At 36.5% G+C, this 20,418-nt stretch overlaps 1 protein-coding gene across 1 annotated transcript in view; it reads right to left on the minus strand.

Annotated features, from left to right (window-relative positions):
- LOC148947808 (uncharacterized) overlaps window positions 1-19,102 on the minus strand; it is a 59,034-nt gene extending 39,932 nt beyond the window's left edge. Inside the window, exons 1-2 of the mRNA XM_089095453.1 lie at window positions 18,949-19,102; window positions 12,142-12,471 (exon numbers count right to left, since the gene is read on the minus strand). Of these exons, the coding sequence (XP_088951579.1) occupies window positions 12,142-12,471; window positions 18,949-18,973 (355 nt within the window). The 5' untranslated portion in view covers window positions 18,974-19,102. The remainder of the gene's footprint in view (window positions 1-12,141; window positions 12,472-18,948) is intronic.
- Window positions 19,103-20,418: the final 1,316 nt, after the last annotated feature.

Here is a 20,418-nt window from a genome sequence, read left to right on the forward strand (position 1 = left end):
CCCCCTCTCACACCCACCATTTCCCCAAAAACATTCAATCAAAGTTTAGAGATAGCCATTTTGTTCAACATAGTTGAAAGTTCTGGAAATTATCAAATTGTTCGTGGTAACGAACTGTAAGTAACGAGCGACCCGGCTCAATAGTAACCGAAACTCTAAAAAACGGGATTTTGATACCAATATATACATCAAAAGAATCAGATTTCAATAATGATTCAAATATATAAGCTTCATCAAGTTTAGTTCTGCCCATCAAAAGTTACGCGCCTGAGAAAATTTGGCTGATTGTCGAAAAAAGGAAGAAAGACCCCCTAAAAGCTACAGAACCTAAATGAAAATCACACCATCAGATTCAGCGTATCAGGGAACCCTACTGTACAGGTTTCAAGCTCCTATCTGCAAAAATGTGGAATTTTGTATTTTTTGCCACAAGAAAGATCACGGCTGCGTGTTTATTTGTGTTTTCTTTGTTTTTTTTTTCCCAGGGGTGATCGTATCAACCCAGTGGTCCTATAAAATCGTGAGAGGGCTCATTCGAACTGAAATTAAAAGTTCTAGTACCTTTTTTAAGTGACCAAAAAATGGAGGGCAACTAGGCCCCCTCCCACGCTCATTTTTTCCCAAAGTCACCCGATCAAAACTTTGAGATATCCATCGTGTTCAACATGGTCGAAAATATAATAAGTATGCCTTTTAGGATGATTTAATCCCCCAAAGTCCCAGGGGGGGGGCTGAAAGTTGTGAACTTTGCCCAATGTTTACATATAGTATTGGTTATTGGGAAGTATACAGACGTTTTCAAGAGGGATTTTTTTCTGGTAGTGGGGGGGGGAGGGTCGGGGGCTATGTGGGAGGATCTTTCCATGGAGGAAGTTTTCATGAGGGTAGGGACATTGCTACGTAGGGGGCGCTGGATTTCCCAGCATTATTTAAAAAACGATCAGAAATTAAATAAAAAAATAAACAAGTTTTTCAACTGAAAGTAAGGAGCAACATCAAAATTAAAAACGAACAGAAATTAATACGTATATGATTGGCTTCTGTCCCCTAATCAATACCTCACTCTTTAAGCCAAAGATTTTTTAGTACTTTCATAAGAGCTATTTATTCTAATTAACGGCCTTTGTGATTAAGGGGTCATTTTTATAGAATTGGAAGAAAATTCGAACTTTAGCGTAAAGAGCGAGGTATTGACTACGGTGGGAACACCCTAATATGTGTATTAAAAATATATGGATATAGAAGTTCGTTGCGTAAGTTAATTCGTAGGTTACTCATATTTATTACTAATAAAAACGTTCGTAAATAAAATAAAACAACTTTCGAGAAAGCCATTTAACCAAATAAAAGTAAAATTAATATGAATTTTTTTTTAATTATTCATGCACGGTGAGCCAAAATCAAAACCTCCATTAATTCAAAAACGTTCAAAAATTAAATTAAAAAAAACAATTTTTTTTTAACTGAAAGTAAGGAGCAACATTAAAACTTAAAACGAACAGAAGTTATTCCGTGTATGAAAGGGGATGCCCCCTCCTCAACGCCTCGCTCTTTACACTAAAGTTAGACTCTTTCTCACAACTCTATTTTTTGAAAGAATAAAAAACTTTAGCGTTGTATTCATTTCTAACTGGAAGTGATACTTACTTACTTACTTAGGTCCCGGCCATCCTCGTGGGACGTTTTGGGGCCACTCCTCTTGCTAGCTCATGCGTAAGGGCTCGGTACATTGCTCTATCTGGTGCGATACGTGATAAAGGGGCTATCTTGAAGTTTTCAAAGTGGAAGATCTCCACCCATCGTTTTCGTGGTCTGCCTCGTGAACAAAGGCCATGAAGGGATCCTTCAAGGGTAATTTTCGGAAGGTGGCTCGGCTCCATTCGCTGGACGTGGCCATACCAGCGCAGTTGTTGCTTCTTAATTTTACTGAGTATGGTTTCAGTGGACTGGAGCCTTTGACTTGCTTCCCCATTTGTGTTTCAGTCAGTGTATTTGATTCCAGAAATGCGATGGAGGCATCTCACCTCAAAAGCTAGAAGTTTTATTTCGTCTTCGGTTTTCAGAGTCCATGTTTCACATCCATAAATAACTATGGGGATTACTAAACTGTTGAATACGCGCATTTTGAGTTTTGTTGGATAGGTGGTTACTTTTCCAGAGGTTGGCTAGTCTTCGGAAGCAAGAGCTAGCTAGTGTAAGTTGATGTTTCACGTTAAAGATATTATAATTATCAGAGGATTGATGCCTAGAGAGAAGGGTCAACCATTTCAACATGTATCCCACTTATGGTAACAATGGAGAGGTTGCCTAGCTCAGATCTCCTAATTACCATGCCTTTGGTCTTGCTGGTATTGATCTTCATCCCAATTGACTTCGTGGTATTGTAGAGTTTATCAGCTTGTGCCTGCAGTTCTTGTGCAGAGTTGGCTAGCTCATCAATATCATAAACTTAGGCAAGATTTTCTATTAGTACCACTCCTATTGTTGCGCCATATTCCGACTGCATTATCGACAGAGCGGCATTCAGAAAGAGGTTGAAGAGATGTGGTGATAAGATGCAACCCTTGAGTACCCTGGAGTCCTCACGAAGTTGTAAACTCTTCTGACAACCCATCAACGGTTATTACTTGGCCTCGGAACTGTTCGTACAGACTCTTGATTATTTGGATTATCTCCTAAGTGATGCCATAGTGAAGGAGGATATGCCATAGTCCTTCACGCCATATCAGGTCAAATGCCTGACGGAAATCAACGAATAGTTGGTAGAGTTCTTGGTTGAATTCGATTTGTCGTTCCATGAGTTGCCGAGAGATAAATATCTGATCGATTGTTGATCTTCCAGGGCAGAAGCCGGCCTGATATTCTTCAATGGCAAAGGCAGTTGGTGCTTGTATGCGTCGGAGTAGGATTTTTCTCAGGACACATGACTGATGGATCGTGAGGCTGATCGGACGGTAGTTTCCGCACTCTTTCTTCGACCTCTTTTTGTGAATGAGTATAACAGAAGCTTTGCACCGCTAATTTGGTACGCGTCTATTTTCCCCCAGTGCATATAAAACGGTATCGTGCATATTAGTTAAATCATCTGACCTAATGCTAATGAGTTCAATGGCTACTCCATCTTGTCAAGAGGCTTTTCCTTGATTGAGTGACTGGACTTCCCACTCGGTTTCTGACTTAATTGGGGCTGGTGATCTGAGTTCTTGGTCGGGTATGGGAAAGCGGTTTGGTACTTCAGGATTCGGATCAACTGGGGGATTCAGTTTATTGTTAAAGTATTCTTTCCATCTTTCAAGTTTCATCCTTGAATCGTAGATCTCATCTCTGTTTTTGTCCAGGATCACTAATGTTTGCGGCTCTTTATTCCGGCTTAACTCGCGTACCACTCTGAAAACAGCTCCGCTATTTCTTTTCTTGGACGGTACTTCGCAGTCTTCACATTTCTTCCGTAGGTCGTTACATAGTGCCTTTCTGATCTCTCGATCTACTCTTCTCTTGAGGAGCTTGGAAGTACCCCAACTGTGACGGTCGGATTTATTGCGAAAAATTCGCTTGTCCCCACATAGCTCAATGATCTTATTTGTGATCCATTGTTTTTCATTTGGAGTTTTTCATCCGAGGATGTCATTCACTGTCCCTGTTATGTCAGATGATGCTTGCTTGTACAGGGAGTCCATCTCGCTAGCAGTGGTAAGGGGAGAATGATTTTTTAGGATCTTCAGGAATTTTTCAGATAGAGTGGAAGTGTAGGTCTGCCTTTTTGCGGGATCTCGCAGCAGATCCAGCCGGAATCTTGGGATTTTTGTTGCTTTTTGCAATTTTCTCATTCTTAGCTTGAACATTGACATCAGGAGAGTGTGGTCAGGGTTGAAGTGTGCTCCAGATAATGCTACTGTGTCTAGTACGGAAGATTTCCAGCGCTTCGATATCAGGATATAATCAATCATGTTCTCGGTTTTACCGTCTGGGGATCTCCAGGTCACTTTACGTCGATGGCGGTGTTTGAAAATTGTGTTTGTTAAGAATAACTCGATTTCTCGGCAGAAGTCGAGCAATCGTTTCCCTCTCGCATTGAGTTTTCCGTGACCAAAAGTCCCCATTATATCGGATCGGCCGGTATTATCCATACCTACTATAGCGTTAAAGTTCCCCATGACAATCAGTACGTCTTTCTTTTAGATTTGGTCAATGACGCTTTGTAGTGTGAAAAAGAATTCATCGCATTCTTCCTCACTTATGACGGAGTCTGGGGTATCGACTTGGACGACACAGATATCCTTGGCTGCTCCCTTTAGTCGTAAGACGGCTATTCTTTTTTAGACTGGGGTGAGGGAGATGAGTGATTTTCTCGTAGTTGGTGATAAGTAGACTCCTACTCGTTATCGATGAACTCTGTCCCTGCAATCAGACAGAAAGAAGAAGCCTCTAGAAAGGTTTTCCTCTCTTTTTCGGAAGAGGTCAGTCTCAGATAGGCCGATAGCATTCCAATTGTACCTCTGTAATTCTCTAGAGGCAAGATCTAGTTTTTCCGGTTTGGCGAGTGTTCGGATGTTCAGCGTGCCAAAGTATAGGGAGGTTTTTGTCGGAACGGAACAACCGTGTGGTTTTTCACCCCGGCTGGGGATCGTCCAAGGCCTAGGATCGTCGGCTGCCCCGGACGCGGTAGCATGTAAAATCGCATTATTATCATTCAAGATTGGTTGTTCGTCGGTTACCCCGGACGCGGTAGCATGTAAAATCGCATTTTCATCCATCAAAATTGGTTGTTCGTCGGTTACCCCGGACGCGGTAGCAGATGTTCGTATAATACTAGACCCTTTTTTCATGATTTCAAGAGAGTTGGTTTCTTGGCTAAATGGGTGGTGGCAGCAAGCCACTCCTCTCCACCACCTTGCAGAGGCCGTTGTTCATAAACCCGGATCCTCCGCCCTTTCGCAGTTGTCCTCCTATAGGGGATCCTCCCATAATGGTGTTCTTCTTCAACAATCAATTCAGCCCATTGCTGGGAGAAGGTTTGTAACTAAGGGGACGTGCCCACACGCCGTTGGGCCCTGCTGAGTGTACATTCGAGGGGCCTTCTTCCTCCTCCGCCTGTATTTACGGCCCCCGGGCGAGGGTGCCCTAGTTTCAATTAAGTACCCCCAGCGACTGGGTCCCCCCTTGGTCCGCGCCTCCTACTCAATGGAGGTACCCTACATATCTGTAGGGCGTTCCCCTATCCGCCACCTGGGGACCCGCTGAGTGGCCTGGGGGATGCCCCTGCTGAGAAGGTGACTCAGAAATCACTGGAAGTGATATTTGTAGTTAATTTTACATAACACAGAATGTGTTCCATAAACGCAATTAAGTTATCGAATTACTTTCACAAAAAATAGCTTTGTATTCTGCAACAGTGTATATGTTTTGTTAAAAAACCCACTATTCAAATTTTATTAACTTTCCAAGGTTTCCATCTTAATGTTTTCAGTTTACAACCTAAAATTACCACAGAAACATAAAGATGAAATTTCTGTCTGTTTTTCAAATACCATTTCTGTTTTTACTCATTCTCATTAAACAGACTGTTATTTGTAGAAAAATCAAACATTTGTACTTTCCAAATTTCATGCCAGTGGAAAAGAAACTCTTCGACAAGGGTTTTAACAACGTTACAAAACTTTCTACTGTTTAACTACCGAACTTGATATGTATTGTATTATATAGTAAAACCAAAGAGAGAGAAAAATCTTAAGATGAAGAACAAAATTCATATACAAGTGATTTTTTCTTTTTAATTTATTTTTTATTTTTTTTTGTTGGTTTTGCTATGTTTATGTTCAGTTTTTTTTCCTATGGCCCGATGGCTTTTTTGGAAATACATACATACATACATACATAGAAAACAAACGGGACCAAGGCCAGTAGAAGGAATAGATAAACTAAAACAAAGTGGATATTTCGCCTGTATAAAACAAGGTGTCTTCAACGCTAAGAACAAAGTTAAAATTATGAATAATCTATAAAACCTAAAATAAAGCAAAATATAAAACTAAAAGAAATAAAAAAGGAAATAATAAACTAACCAATATATATATATATATATATATATATATATATATATATATATATATATATATATATATATATATATATATATATATATATATATATATATATATATATATATATATATATATATATATATATATATATATATATATATATATATATATATATATATATATATATATATATATATATATATATATATATATATATATATATATATATATATATATATATATATATATATATATACATATATATATATATATATATATATATATATATATATATATATATATATATATATATATATATATATATATATATATATATATATATATATATATATATATATATATATATATATATATATATATATATATATATACAATTAATACTACTGCGATTGAGCAGCACCGAAGTATTTGTATAGGCGAGATACTTCAATGAGAAGACTAAAGCGACTCATCAGTCTTCAGAGTGTGTGTTGATTTAGTGCTACTTCCTCCTCAGCATTTCCTTAAATTTTCTCAGCTTTAGCATAAATAAATATTACTCAGCTTTAGCAGAAGTCACAATAGAAAAGTAGTTATAGTAGCAGCAGTAGTAGTGGTAAGAGTAGTAGCAGCAGTAGTAGTAATAGTAGTGGTATAACTAGTAATAGTAGTAGTAATTGCATGCACATATTGCCTTTTAGTCAATTGATCATCACCCTTATCATTCCTTGAAAGTTCCAAATTTATAATCTAAGTCATTCCTGAGAGATTCCGTTTTGACAACCAATATCCACATCGTGTGTTTTGATTTAGTACAACACCCTCCACAACATTCCCTTAAAGCTTCACCTAAATTCCCTTGTTCTTTTTGGACACAGAAGGTCAAACATGCCCCTTTTTCCCAACAACAAATACTGCAAGTAAACAATGGGCAAGTTTTTTTTTATAACTTACAGCCCTTGCCCTAAGCGCTGTAGGGGAGGGGGTTGTCATAAAGAAATAATTATTGAACATATCAACTATGTTGAACAAGATGACAATATAAAAATTTTGATCGGATGTCTTTGGAAAAAAGTGTTTGGGAGAGGGGCTGGTTTCCCTCCAATTCTTTTTTACTCTAGAATTTTCAACTTCCAGTTGAATGAGCTCCTTCCAAAGTTTCTACTGCAACTCTTTCCATACAAAGTGCCTTGGTGAAAAAACAAAAACAAATAAATAATACATTGTACCCACTTCGCTCTTTACTCAGGAAGCAATATTGCACTGCCTATGAAAGGCTATTTTACGAAAACAAATTTATTGGAATTTCAAAAAAGAGCCTAACACCCCTAGAAAATTTCGGTGGGTCGAACGATCCAACGCAATTTTTCTGTCTGCCAGTGTCAAGGCTAGAAGGCTACTGCAACATCCTAGAGACATGCCAAATGGCTCACATAAAAGCTGATTATATATCATATAACATGCTCTGAAAAAAAACTACCAAATAAACAAAATTCCATTAAAATTTGATTTTGGAATAAAAGCTATTACTTATCTTTACATTAATAGTAAAAGTTAATTTAAAAAAACGAATTTATACAAATTTCGAAAAAGAGCTTGAAACGCTGATATGTCTCTTTATTTTTACTTCCCCAGTCCCAGCGGGGCACAAAACATCCTAAAAAGCTTTTTAAAGGCTCATTTGAAAGTTAATGCTTACAACTATATAATGTTTAGCATAAATTTGTCTCGAAAATACAATTGTAAGGTTGCATATGGCAACAAAAAAAAAGGGATTTTTGCGTTATTTCCGGAGTGGATAGATTTGGGAACATAAACAGTGCACCAATGAAATCTCATGGCTAATGACCCTTGACCAGATGACTAAAATCCCCGCTCTGAATTTCCCCCTCCCACTACCCTTTGTAAGTGAAAATTGAAATAACAATTTTTGGAAAAAATTGTCTAGTGAAAAAATGTTTCACTCAATTTCAAAACTTATTCTGAGATGATGATAAATACTATTTACGTATATCTTGACAGCAAAAATAATTAAAAAACGCATTTTCGGGAATTTCAAAAAAGCGCATGAAATCCTGATGTGTCAATATTTTTTCTTTTTCTCCAGCGCCAGCAGGGTGCTGGGAAATCGTAAGAGTGCCAAAGTGATTAACCGAACGAGGTTTTGCATTGAGGTTTTAATTCGTCAACGCCTTCAAGGTGTGCATGAATTGGTCCCTGATTCCGACCTCATAAACAGGCACGTCAGTTAGAGGCAGTAGGAAGACACTGCCCCCTTAAATTATGAGAATTATCTTCTTTTAACCTCGTGTTCTTCCTAATAATATTATTTTGATTATTACCTCTTATAAGAAGGAAAAATAACCATGGACGTAGGCAGCATTAGGCAGCATATTGCCTAGGGGGGGGGGGGCAGTCGATAGTGTGATGGAGTTTTATCAACTGCTTTTTCCAAACCATCTGCTTTTTCAGCCATATCTAATGTAAATTTGGCTGCCCCCCCTCCCTACGCCCATGAAAATAACAACAGCATGCTTTACTAGGAGAAGTTCAAAATTATTTGCAGCATTGCGACAGGAAAACTGTAACAACACTGGAATTTCTGCAAATTGTGTTAACCATGCATCTAAAAAAATAATACCCCTATTAATTTATCAAATCACCACATGTTTCACATAGGACAGTATTTCATAAATAGTCGTAGCCTATTATTTATCTGCAACTCTTCAAAGATACAGGGGTTAAATACCCTTGGTGCAGCAAGGATAAAAATAAATCGCTATTGGTTATTGACAGAGTTGAAGGGTGGGTCAGGCGCGTACGAAGGAATAAATTTTTCTACAAGGGAGGAGCATATTTTGAGCAAGGGCACATTCATGTAACAGCGCAGAACAGGCAATACTATGGAAATATTGGACACAATAATAATCCAGGCTAGAAGAGAGCCCACACTCCCTGTTTATGCACCTGGGGTAACCATTGGTTTATATGCTTGGGGGATGGACTTGAGTAATTTCAGTGATTTTGTTTGATAAAGACGACGTTGCTGTTAAGAGGAGTGTCGCCAGTGTTGTAGTATTTCATATGTCCTCTAAACCATGTTAAATAAACACAGGTGAATGTATACCCATGACGGACGTGCATATCGAATATTTTTGATCCTATGTAAGACAAAATATTTTTTTAAACATCCCTCCTTAGTCAGTTTGTTGCTCTAAAACCTTGTCCTCCTGAAGTGTGAGTTTTTTTTGCGGTTTTAATATCTAAATAGTGTACTTACTTGTTTGTGATCATTACTTTATGGTCATGTTTATCAGCTACTCAACCATAAAATTTGCAAGCTTGCAAGACTACATTGCCAATACAATTAAGTGGCTGTCAATTACTTCACGCTCAATCAATAGGTCTTGCACAATTACCAGCAGATACGGGTACGGGCGGTACGTAGAGGAATGTTTCATATAGTTTGAAATTATCTGGTTAGCTAATGCTCATGTAGTTATTGTTAGAGAAATGTCACAATTTGTTTTTTTGTTTTAAGGTTATTTTGTCATGGAGCCAACGGATCTTATTCTTAAGCAGAATAGCCATGCCTAATTTAGAAACAGTCAATTTAAATATTGCACTTAATAATTAACTGTTACCGGGGGGGGGGGGCAGGGCTAGATCCAGGATACTGGTGAAAAATACTCATCCTAACTTTTTTTAAATAATCAAGACTTATAATTCACACGTTAGAAAAAATCTCGTAGTGGGTGTTTTGAACTCCCAAGGGTCCTGATAAGAAACCTAAGAATTTGATCAAGTAGCCAATTTTGTTATCTTGCTGGGACATGTTTGTTTATGGGAAAGATATCAAACCTCATAAATTCATGACTAATAAAAAGACAATTATCTTTAAATGTTCTTAGGTTTGTCCACCCCCTCCTCTAAAAGACTTAAACAGCGGTCTTATTCCATCAGACCTTATCTCTACTATTACTTTTCAGTACTAATATTTCATTTGTAGATACCTAGGGCTCCAATGCAAAAACCCAAGAGTCTAGTAGTTTCATTGGTAAATGAAAGAAGGGCTTGACGGCTTGTATATCTATCCCAGTAGACATTTTGCCTCTATCAATGACTGGTCGTCCTTGCTTCGGGAGTACCTCTAAGTTGTGAAGCTTGTATTTCACAAAACCATCTGATTTTGATATTTTTAGTTAAGCTTTTTTATCACGTAATCAACTAATCACGTGGCTTAGAAATTAAGGTCATTTTAAGTTTCAAACTGATATCCAGCGCCCTGCCTGCCCTTAATCTAGTAATACACCTATCATTAGGTTCCAGCGTTTCAATTGAACATTCTGATGTGCCAATAGAAGAAGGATTGACGTAAATCCCCGAAAATCCTTCCGGTAAAGTCGGAAAGTTTTTATTGTTTTGAAGAAAACAATAAGGATGCCTGTTACTAAAAGATATATTTCCGTTAAATCAGTGATCCCCAACCGCTTTCGGGTCATGCCCCATCTAGGCATTTCTAAAATCCTGATGCCCCCTTGTGATATTTAAATTTTCTTATTCAAAGTCTTAAGTGCATTCGTTCACTTCGAAAAGGCTTAAAAGGCAATTAACTTGGTATCTTCCTTGGGTCGTTCTCTGGACATATTTTATACCAATGAATAGTTTCGCCAGAATACAATACCTTTTATACATTGCATAACGTCATTACCATACTATCATGCATTTTTTTATATTTTTAAATGCATTTGATTGTGATGTCATTCGCATGAAAAAGGTTTTTTTTCCAAATCAAGGCTTTAAACTAGTCAGCCAAAAGGTGCGCGTCCCGCCCGTGGCCCCACCAAAATATTGCCATGCCCAACCGGTGGGGCCTGTGCCCTACGTTCGGAATCACCGCATTAAATGGTAATTTGGGAAACAAAGTATAATTACGCCATGAGGCAGCCACTTTTTTTTGTTCTGGCACTAATTATTATTATTTTCCTCTTTATATACTGTTTAAATTGTGCCAGCAAAACTTTCTCAAATCTGAGAATAGGGGGAGGGGTGTAAAACAATCATGAGACTACTGGTCTCTTCATAATGATTTGCATGCCTGTCAAAAAGCAGAGTTTTTATCGGGTTTGCATTTACCAAACCCTGGAGAATAAATCTTTTTGTCACCTTCTTCTATGAGGAAAATATAGAAGAATCTATAAAGTGTTGATGCCAGTAAGAATGCTCTGGCAAAACGTTTATTATCGGAGTATAGTTGGAAAAAACTGTTTACCCGTGGGCAAGAAGGGTTGCCAGCCGGTAAAAAATCACTAGATTTTAGCGTTTTTTTTTGTTTGATTTAGTGACTTTCTTCAATAATTTAGTGATTTATGTGCTGATTTTGATTTCTTTTTAGGCAATATAAAAAATCACTGGAAATAGTTATAAATCACTAGGGGTGGCAACCCTGCTTACATGAAAACACTAATGCCAATCAAATTAGATTAGTTACTTTTGAAACGGCAGGAGAGGATCTTGTGATGAGAACCTTGAGAAATCAATCACCTTACTTCCTTGACCACAGAAGATAAAATCTTATGATAGTCAGAAGGCATTCGTGACTCGAGAACTAAGGTGAATTCAGACCCGTACTCCTTCACATTTAAATGTTTTTATGATTTCCGTGTAATTTCTTATTTTTCCATATAATTTGCCTATTTTTCACGTTTTAACGAAGTTCCAGGCCTTCTCCAAATTAAATTCTGGCGGATGTGTCTAAACAAGTCCTAAGCTGTCTGATGAGAATAGAATGTACCTTTGCCTCTTAGATCTTAGCAGCCTCATAAATTTGACGGCCCAAAAATGGGCCTGTTCAATTGGAAGGATTTGAAGTAAAACAGGAATGGGGATTAGTTCAGAGGCGCAAGATCAATGCTCTAATGCACCCAACTGTAAACAGCAGCTGCAACAAAAAAGAAAACAAAAAAATTGTAGCTGCAAAAAAAGTGGCTAAGCATGGAAAAATACAACTATTTTTTCAAGTGGAGAGTAAGTCTAGATGATTGTTTGTATTCTTGCTGTTGCATTTTCTTATCATAATAGTAAAAGAAAATAAACTCACCGTATGCAGGATCATTAAATTCAAACTTCGACGTCGTATTATCATTTAAAATGTCACTCGGTACGCTCATGAAAAACCAGCGTGCATATTTCTGTTCCTCTAGTTCTAACAATTGGTATAATTCAGCAGCCGAAATTTTCTTGCCATTTAATTCAAAATACTCATCTTCTTCAATGGATACACTATTCATCTCTTCCTCCAGAAACTGAAGGGCATCAGGACTTAAATATTGGTGAAAATTTTCATAAATATCTTTGACTGTCACTTTTCGATTTGGTGTATCTGTGACTGGTAAACCGTTGGCTGATAAACTTAACAAGTACACCATGCCTAAAAGCAAAAACATAAAACATTCTAACAAACGTTCCTGTCGTTCACAAAGGTTAGGCTATCCCAAAAATCGTGTCTGTATGAAAATTTATCGTATTGTTTCCCAGTTTTCATACAAAATTTCGTACAAAAGAAATGAAAAAGATTATTCTGCTACAAAAATACTAAATAAATGCAAAGAATATTTGGGAAAAAATTATATTCCGTATTAAAAAAATGACTGATTAGGTTAGATACGTAATCTCAACTTCCTCTTTAAACGAATCAAAATTAATTCAAAACCCAACCAAAAATGTCAGAATTAAATTTCCCCGCGATCCATTTACTAAAAGTACGTGTACATTCTACTTATAAATACATAAGTCACATGATAGCCTTTCCTTATGTCTCCAGTCAACATAATTCTAAATATTTTCCCAAACTATCGCATCCTTTTCTAGAATATGATCTTGCGCTTCCAACTGTTTCTCCTTCCAACAGTTAATAGCTATACAACACCATCATCATCGCTGCAGTTCTTCGTTTTTACCAATCTCTTCTCCAATTTATGCTATAACCTGCCGATCAACTAGTCGATGTTGTTTTAAGGTTGCTATAACTCTTCTCTCTTTCTGCTACATCTTATTTAAGAAAAAAAAAGTAAACGTGAGGAGTAAGTGGCAAACCTGATCATACCACTGGCAATGTCCCCAGTCATAAGATCTTGTCCTTTAAAGAAGGAGCAACATTAAAACTTAAAACGAACATAAAACATTCTTTATACGAGAGGGAGGGACTGTCTCTTCCTCAACCCACGCTCTTTACACCGAAGTCTTAGAGTTCTTTAAAAATGCTTTTAAAGATTTGTGACAAGAAGTCAAACTTTATCGTAAAGAGTGAGTGATGAGGAAGGGGCAGCCCCCCTCATATGCGGACTAATTTCTGTTCGTTTTAAGTTATAACATTGCACCTTACTTTTTGTTAAAAAAACATATTTCTTATCTAATTAATGGCCGTTTCTCAAATCATGCAAGAAAGTTCCCCCCCCCCCCGTGTAAAGTTTCCCTAGGAAAATACCCCTAAAATTTACTTCCAAACGCAAAATTCTCCCTGTGAAAAATCCCCTCCCCGCAGGAAATACCCTCCCGAAAAATTCCATTTATTTCCCAATAACAAACAGTATAGTTGAACAACGGGCAAATTGGCTAGCTTCCAGCCCTTTCTCAAGGGACTATGGGAGTCATGTCATCCCGAAGAAACAGTTATTGGATCATTCAAATATGCTAAATCAAATGGTTATCTCAAAATTCTGATTGCATGTCTTTGAGAGAAAAAGGGGACAATGGAGGGGGCTATTTGCCCTCCAGTCCTTTTGTGCACTTACAAAGGACAATATAACTTTCGATTTCCGTTCGAATGAGCCCTTTCTCAATCCTCTAGTCTAGGATAATTGGTTCGAAAAGAACACCCTTGGAAAAAAAAGAAACAAACACGCATCCGTAATCTTTCTTCTGGCAAAAATATAAAATTTCAAATTTATGTACATAGGAGCTTGAAATCCCTACAGTTGGGTTCTCTGATATAATGGCTTAGACGGTGTGATTTTGTTTACCATGGCTTGAAGCTTTGGGAGTATTATCCCTTTTTTGGAAAATCCGGTTTTAGCCGTTTTTTTTCTAATGTAAGTAGATTATGCCATAAGTAGAACTAACTGCAATGTTACATGCACGTACGCACGGGGAGGGGGGTATCCATCCTAAATATTTTTTTAATACCATATTACCTTCACTGAGACTGGCTTAAGAGCTGTTTCAATTGCTTGAAAGGCTGCATCGAAACAGTTACAAGTAGAGATGTGCACCGGGCAGTGGCGGTTCTGGCCTCTCTTGCGCCCCGGGAAAAATCTTGATTAGCGCCTCCCCCTTTCGTCCACAAAATTTGTATTTATGAAAAGATTATTTTCAGTTTATGAATTAATTAATAATTTATGTTTTAATTAATTGTTAATTTATTAATATTTGAATTATTTATTTATTTTGATATCATTATTTTAATTATTATTGTTCTTCGTTTTCGTTTTATTAATTAATTAATAATATATTAATTAATTAATAATATATTAATTATTTTCATTTATTAATTACGCCTCTACTTTATTTTTATAAAAATTAAATTTCAAAAATTACAAAATGATTATAACCGTGAGATTATTTATTTGAAATCACGCTCCCTAAAATTTCAGCGCCCAGGGCAAGTACCCCCTCTGTACTTCCTAAATCGCCTCTGGCACGGGGGCTAATTATGCTAAAGCCAATCAAGAGTGATAGCACTTTCTTCTCTCTCTTTCTCTTAGCTAATTTAAACAAATAATGATCATTAGATACCTTCCACTGAGGGGCAAATTTCATTACCTGAAAAAGTTATTTTAAGAAAATATCCCTCAAAAATTTCGAACAAAGAATCTAGCGGTTATAATCATTCTATAATTCTTGAAATTTGTGGTACCGAACTGTAAGTAAGGAGCAATCCGGCTCAATACGTAGTAACCGAAACTCTAAAATGTCCAGTGGTCTGTATTGACCCAGTGGTCCTAGAATATCACAGGAGGGCTTATTCAAACGGAAATTAAAAGTTCTAGTGCCTTTTTTAAGTGACCAAAAAAAACTGGAGGGCAACTAGGCCCCCTCCCACGCTCATTTTTTCCCAAAGTCACCCACAGTCCCCGGGGGAAGGGCTGAAAATTATGTACTTTGCCCAATGTTTACATACAGTATTGGTTATTGGGAAATATACAGACGTTTTCAGGGGGAATTTTTTCTGGTAGTGGGGGGGGGCTACGTGGGAGGATCTTTCCATGGATGAAGTTTCCATGGAGGAAGGGACATTGCTATGAAGGGGGCGCCGGATTTCCCAGAATTACTTAAAAAAACGATCAGAAATTAAGTATAAAAAAACAAGTTTTCAACTGAAAAACTTTTCAACATCAAAACTTGAAACGAACAGATGAAATTACGTATATGATTGGGTTCGCCCCCTACTCAGTACTTCGCTCTTTGCACTAAAGTTTTTTTAGTACTTTCATAAGAGATATTTATTCTAATTAACGGTCTTTGTGGTTAAGGGGTAATTCTTAAAGAATTGAAAAACAATTCGAACCTTAGCGTAAAGAGCGAAGTATTGACTAGGGGGGCGAACCCTCCTAATATACGTAATAAAAATATACGAATATAAGAGTTCGTTACGTAAGTTAATTCGTAAGTTATATATATTTATTACTAATAAAAACGTTCGTAAATAAAATTAAACAATTGTCGAGAAAGCCATTTAGCCGAAAAAAAAGGAAAATTAATATGTATGTTTCGTTTTAATTATTCATGTACTGTGAGCCAAAATCAAAACCTGCATTAATTTAAAAACGTTCAGAAATTAGATAAAAAAAAACAAGTTTTTTTAACTGAAAGTAAGGAGTGACATTAAAACTTAAAAAGAACAGAAGTTATTCCGTATATGAAAGGGGCTGTCCCCTCCTCGACACCTTGCTCTTTACGCTAAAGTTTGACTCTTTCTCACAACTCTATTTTTTAAAACAATAAGAAACTTTAGCGTAAAGAGCAAAGCATTGAGGAGGGAACAATCCCTTTCATATACGGAATATTTCTGTTCGTTTTAAGTTTTAATGTCGCTCCTTACTTTCAGTTAAAAAAAACTCGTTTTTTTATATTTAATTTCAATAAAGTACAGGGCGCAGTTAATAAATATAGCAATATTTAATAAATTATCAATTAACTGATAAAATAGCCTAAAAGATAAAAATAATTGAATAGTATTAATTAAAATAATTAATAATCTAAATAATTAAAAAATAAATTACTAATTAATTAGTAAATTTAAAATAAATGTCTTAATAAATAAAAATTTTGTTAAAATTTGGCTTGAAAACATTGTGGGAGATAGGAGGGAGGAGGGCGCTATCAAGATTCTTCCGTGGGCGTAAGAGAAGCCAGAACCGCCACTGGGCAAGGGCATAAGCCTAATTACTAGCTTGTATCCTAGTATGTTGAAACATAGTATACACTTAAGTAATTTCTGAAAACCGAGGCCGTATAGCACTTGCGCAGGAATACGGTTCAGAAGGGGAAATTTCGAGGGGATGAAAGAAATATTTACAATTTAAAGGTGTTTTTTCTGTCACCTATAGATACTAGTCTAACAGTAAACTTGCCATTAATGCCATAAATCTAGAACCCGGCTTCTGCAGTGTTTTCCGAAGGTTGTTATTTTAACATCTTCTCTAGGTCATTTAAGTCACAATTAATCTACAAAAGCATGTGCTACGTGGCAATTTGTTTTTTTTCCTCTATTAGCTAACTGAGCATGACGAATCGGACTGTGGTGAAGGTTAGTTACAGCGAAAACAAACCTACTTTCCGTGAACAAAAGGCACCGAAAATGAGGTACAAGTAACGGTTATATAGTCCCACAGAAAGTTTGATACCTCGTTTATGCTTACCTTAGGTTCACATAGCTGGGCTTTCACTGAAAAAAAATCGCGTCATCTGTCAGACTTCAAATGTTTTTATGCTGCTAGTTCATGCGTCATGACGGTCCAAAAACTTCGATGAAATATTTCAACTGAGCCGTTGAAAAACGCACCCGTTAGAAAAATAAACAATTTCTACTCAATTCAATGTTTTTAGTCTTGCCGTCTGCGCTTTAACATATTGAAATACCAAATTTGATATGAACAGTATCGCCCTTTTCTGCACATGCTGTTTGTTAGAAGAGACGCAGCTCTTTGAGCCTTGGGTTGCTCGAGCTGCAGCCAGAATCTGTAGAAAGCCGTTAGATTTTGAATCTTTTTTTCCAAATGTATATTATTTGGCATTACAATCGATTTCTGATGATAAATAAGTACAAAAAATTAGGCAAACTCAGCAAACTTCTGTTTACAGCCTAAGGCAATATCCAAGTATTGGTGGGGGAGGGCTGGGGCGCAATTATCGCAGTAACAAGTTTATGGTTGGAAAGAGTGCTCAATGGAGAATCGAAAGGTACTACTTTCAGTACCCCTTTTTTGCCTACCTCTTTTATACCCATGCCTCCCCCTTTAGATTTTGAAATATATGTTTTGGTGGTATTTTCGTTAAAAAACGTCTTTTCGGTATTTTCGTTGAAAATATAAAAACAGAACAAACGTGCCCCCCTAAATTCTGAAATTAAAACCCTCTCCCCTCCCAAAAAAACTGTGAAATGACACCACTGAGTAAGAATGGTGTTTTTATAGTGTAAGGTGTTCAAAAGAGGACATAGACTAGGCTGGTACCAAACATGTATCCTAGACAAATGAAAAATACATCTATTAAAAATGAATAAACGGCTTTCTGCTCAATCCCATATTTAGTTTGTTCAAACTAGAAGAAACGAACAAAGATGGAAAGATCTGTATTTTGCGCTTGTTATCTGTTTTAAAATAAAAGAGCAGTATCAATCGGTTCGGTTCCCAGATCGGAACTCTTTCTAAAGATAATGGTCGCCACCCCCCTTCCAAGGCAATTTATGCCAGATATAGCCCTAAATGATGTATTTATCTATTGTTTTGCATTGTTTGAATCATAGCATATCTTCATAAATAGTCATCTTATTCTTAACCCAGTCAATAGCATCACGTCAATTTGAAATATAAGAACATTTCCAATATATATATATATATATATATATATATATATATATATATATATATATATATATATATATATATATATATATATATATATATATATATATATATATATATATATATATATATATATTTGGAAATGTTCTTATATTTCAAATTGACGTGATGCTATTATATATTATTAGAAATGACTTAAAAACGAGGATGAAAATCGAAGGAAACCTGCAAATATTATTTAGGTAAGCTTTCTGAATATTACTAAGTAAGAATTTCATTATTGTTGTGTTTTCCCCCAGTTTTGTATATGGCCCAGGGCTGTATATTGTCCTATTTGAGAGGGGGGGGGTAAAATTATTGTAGTATCGACCATTATAACAATATTTGGAAAAAGGGGTGATCGGAGAATCAAATGGGTAAATATTTAATGATTCACCACTTCTAAAGGAAATATGCCAAGCAAATGCCATGTAAGGCCCTATCCAGGGGGTGGGGGTAAGGGGTTTGAACGTCGCCGCAAAATGTTTGTCCGACTAGCAAATAAAATAACAAAAATGAATATAAACAAATTTTTGATGCGTTTTTAAAGTTTTTTTCGTAAAATCCCCCCAAAAAACCCTGGATACGTTCTTGACGCCATGGACTGGTGCTACTCATCTGTTATTATAGCTATTTCCTCAGAGGAGCCCATAGAGAAGAAAGTACCGAAAAACGTAGCTGTACAAATCAATGGTAAACCTGGGAACGAAATTAGCACCTGACCCCTTGCTTGGACCGATTGTCAACACTCTTGTTCTATTAAATGAAGAGACATTAAGGCTTACAAATGATGCTCGTTTTCTTATCCATTTTCCCGACTTTGATCTTCACTCTTACATGCGTCTAACGGTTACTAAGCTTCCATCGCTAGGAAAACTCCCAAATACACTAACAAATCACCTTGAGTAGGGTCATCACACCGTAACCAAATGAGACATCTTATCACATGCGAAAGATACTACTGCCAACATGCAATAATTAATCTCTTAACGAACCTGCACATTGATTCAAGTCTAGGTGACAAGCCAGTCGGGTTTTTAGCAATGTTTAGCAAACTTTTCTCGAGTTAGGGCTTGATCGCATTGGATTGTTTTTTAGTGACAACCATGGAATTGATGATTATTCAGTACAGGTATGCCCATTTGCGAAGGGGGTTTGCCTTTTGTCCCAGACATTTCGCCTGAAAACAAAATGATACGGTTTTCCAAGTAGTTATTTAAATTGTTCAAATAGTTTTTACCATTGGGAATTTATGCATGGACAGCTATACAGGCCTCAAACTCCTTGGTGCTGCACTGAGTTGGTGATTGAGGCCTTTGGCACCTAGTCAATCAGAGGCATCAGTTGAAGAAGGCATTACACTCCTCTCTGATTTCTTTACCCCCCTCGTAGATTTTGAAAAATACCATTTTCGGTGATTCCAGTTGAATTACCGTTTTTTGTTATTGTCCTAGGAAAAAAAATTGTTCCCCTCGCAGATTTTGTGAAATATATTTTTTTCTCCCCCTTAAATTTTTATTAATTGGTGTCCCTGCAGCCTGTTCCCCTGAAAACAGCAACCGTCACGGTTTTCCCCATAGTTTCCTAGATTTTTCGTACTAGTCGCCAGTTACTTGGATTGTCCTTATTCCTTCCCTTCCCAAATAATTTTCCCGAGTAGCCTATGCACCGTAACCAGAAGCCTACTAAATACGCATTTAAAGAAGTTTCAACGAGCAAAAAAAAAAAAAAAAAAAAAAAAAAAAAAAAAAAAAAAAAGGCGAACTAGGCTGTGTATTTTAGCCAAAAAAGGAGAAAATTTTGGCTAAATGAATCTCAATTTTAAAATCTTTTTTATTTTTTTTCATTTTTATTATTTAGCTCAAGTAGCAATGAATCGAAAACGATTCAGCAAGGATGACATAAAATGAGTTCCATAAAACATCTACTTTTTCTACAATCTTAACCCCCTCTCCATCAGTGATGCCAAACGTGGTACAATTGTACCATTTTGGTACATTTCACCTCTACTGGTACAATTTAGTACAATCCCATAAAGTATGGTACATTTTACATAATTATGGTACAATGTGGTACAATTCAGTATTTTCGTACCTATGCCTGTATTCTTTGATCTATAAATATTTTATTTCATCCTGATCTGTTCGACATAGTCAAGATAAGAGACAGACAAGCAGTCAGTCACTATTTTCCTTTTTCCGTTATATATATATATATATATATATATATATATATATATATATATATATATATAT

The sequence above is a fragment of the Artemia sp. Qi Xiang Cuo genome, chromosome 10 (assembly GCF_049724085.1).
Source record: "Artemia sp. Qi Xiang Cuo chromosome 10, ASM4972408v1, whole genome shotgun sequence".
In the NCBI taxonomy this organism is placed as follows: domain Eukaryota; kingdom Metazoa; phylum Arthropoda; class Branchiopoda; order Anostraca; family Artemiidae; genus Artemia; species Artemia sp. Qi Xiang Cuo.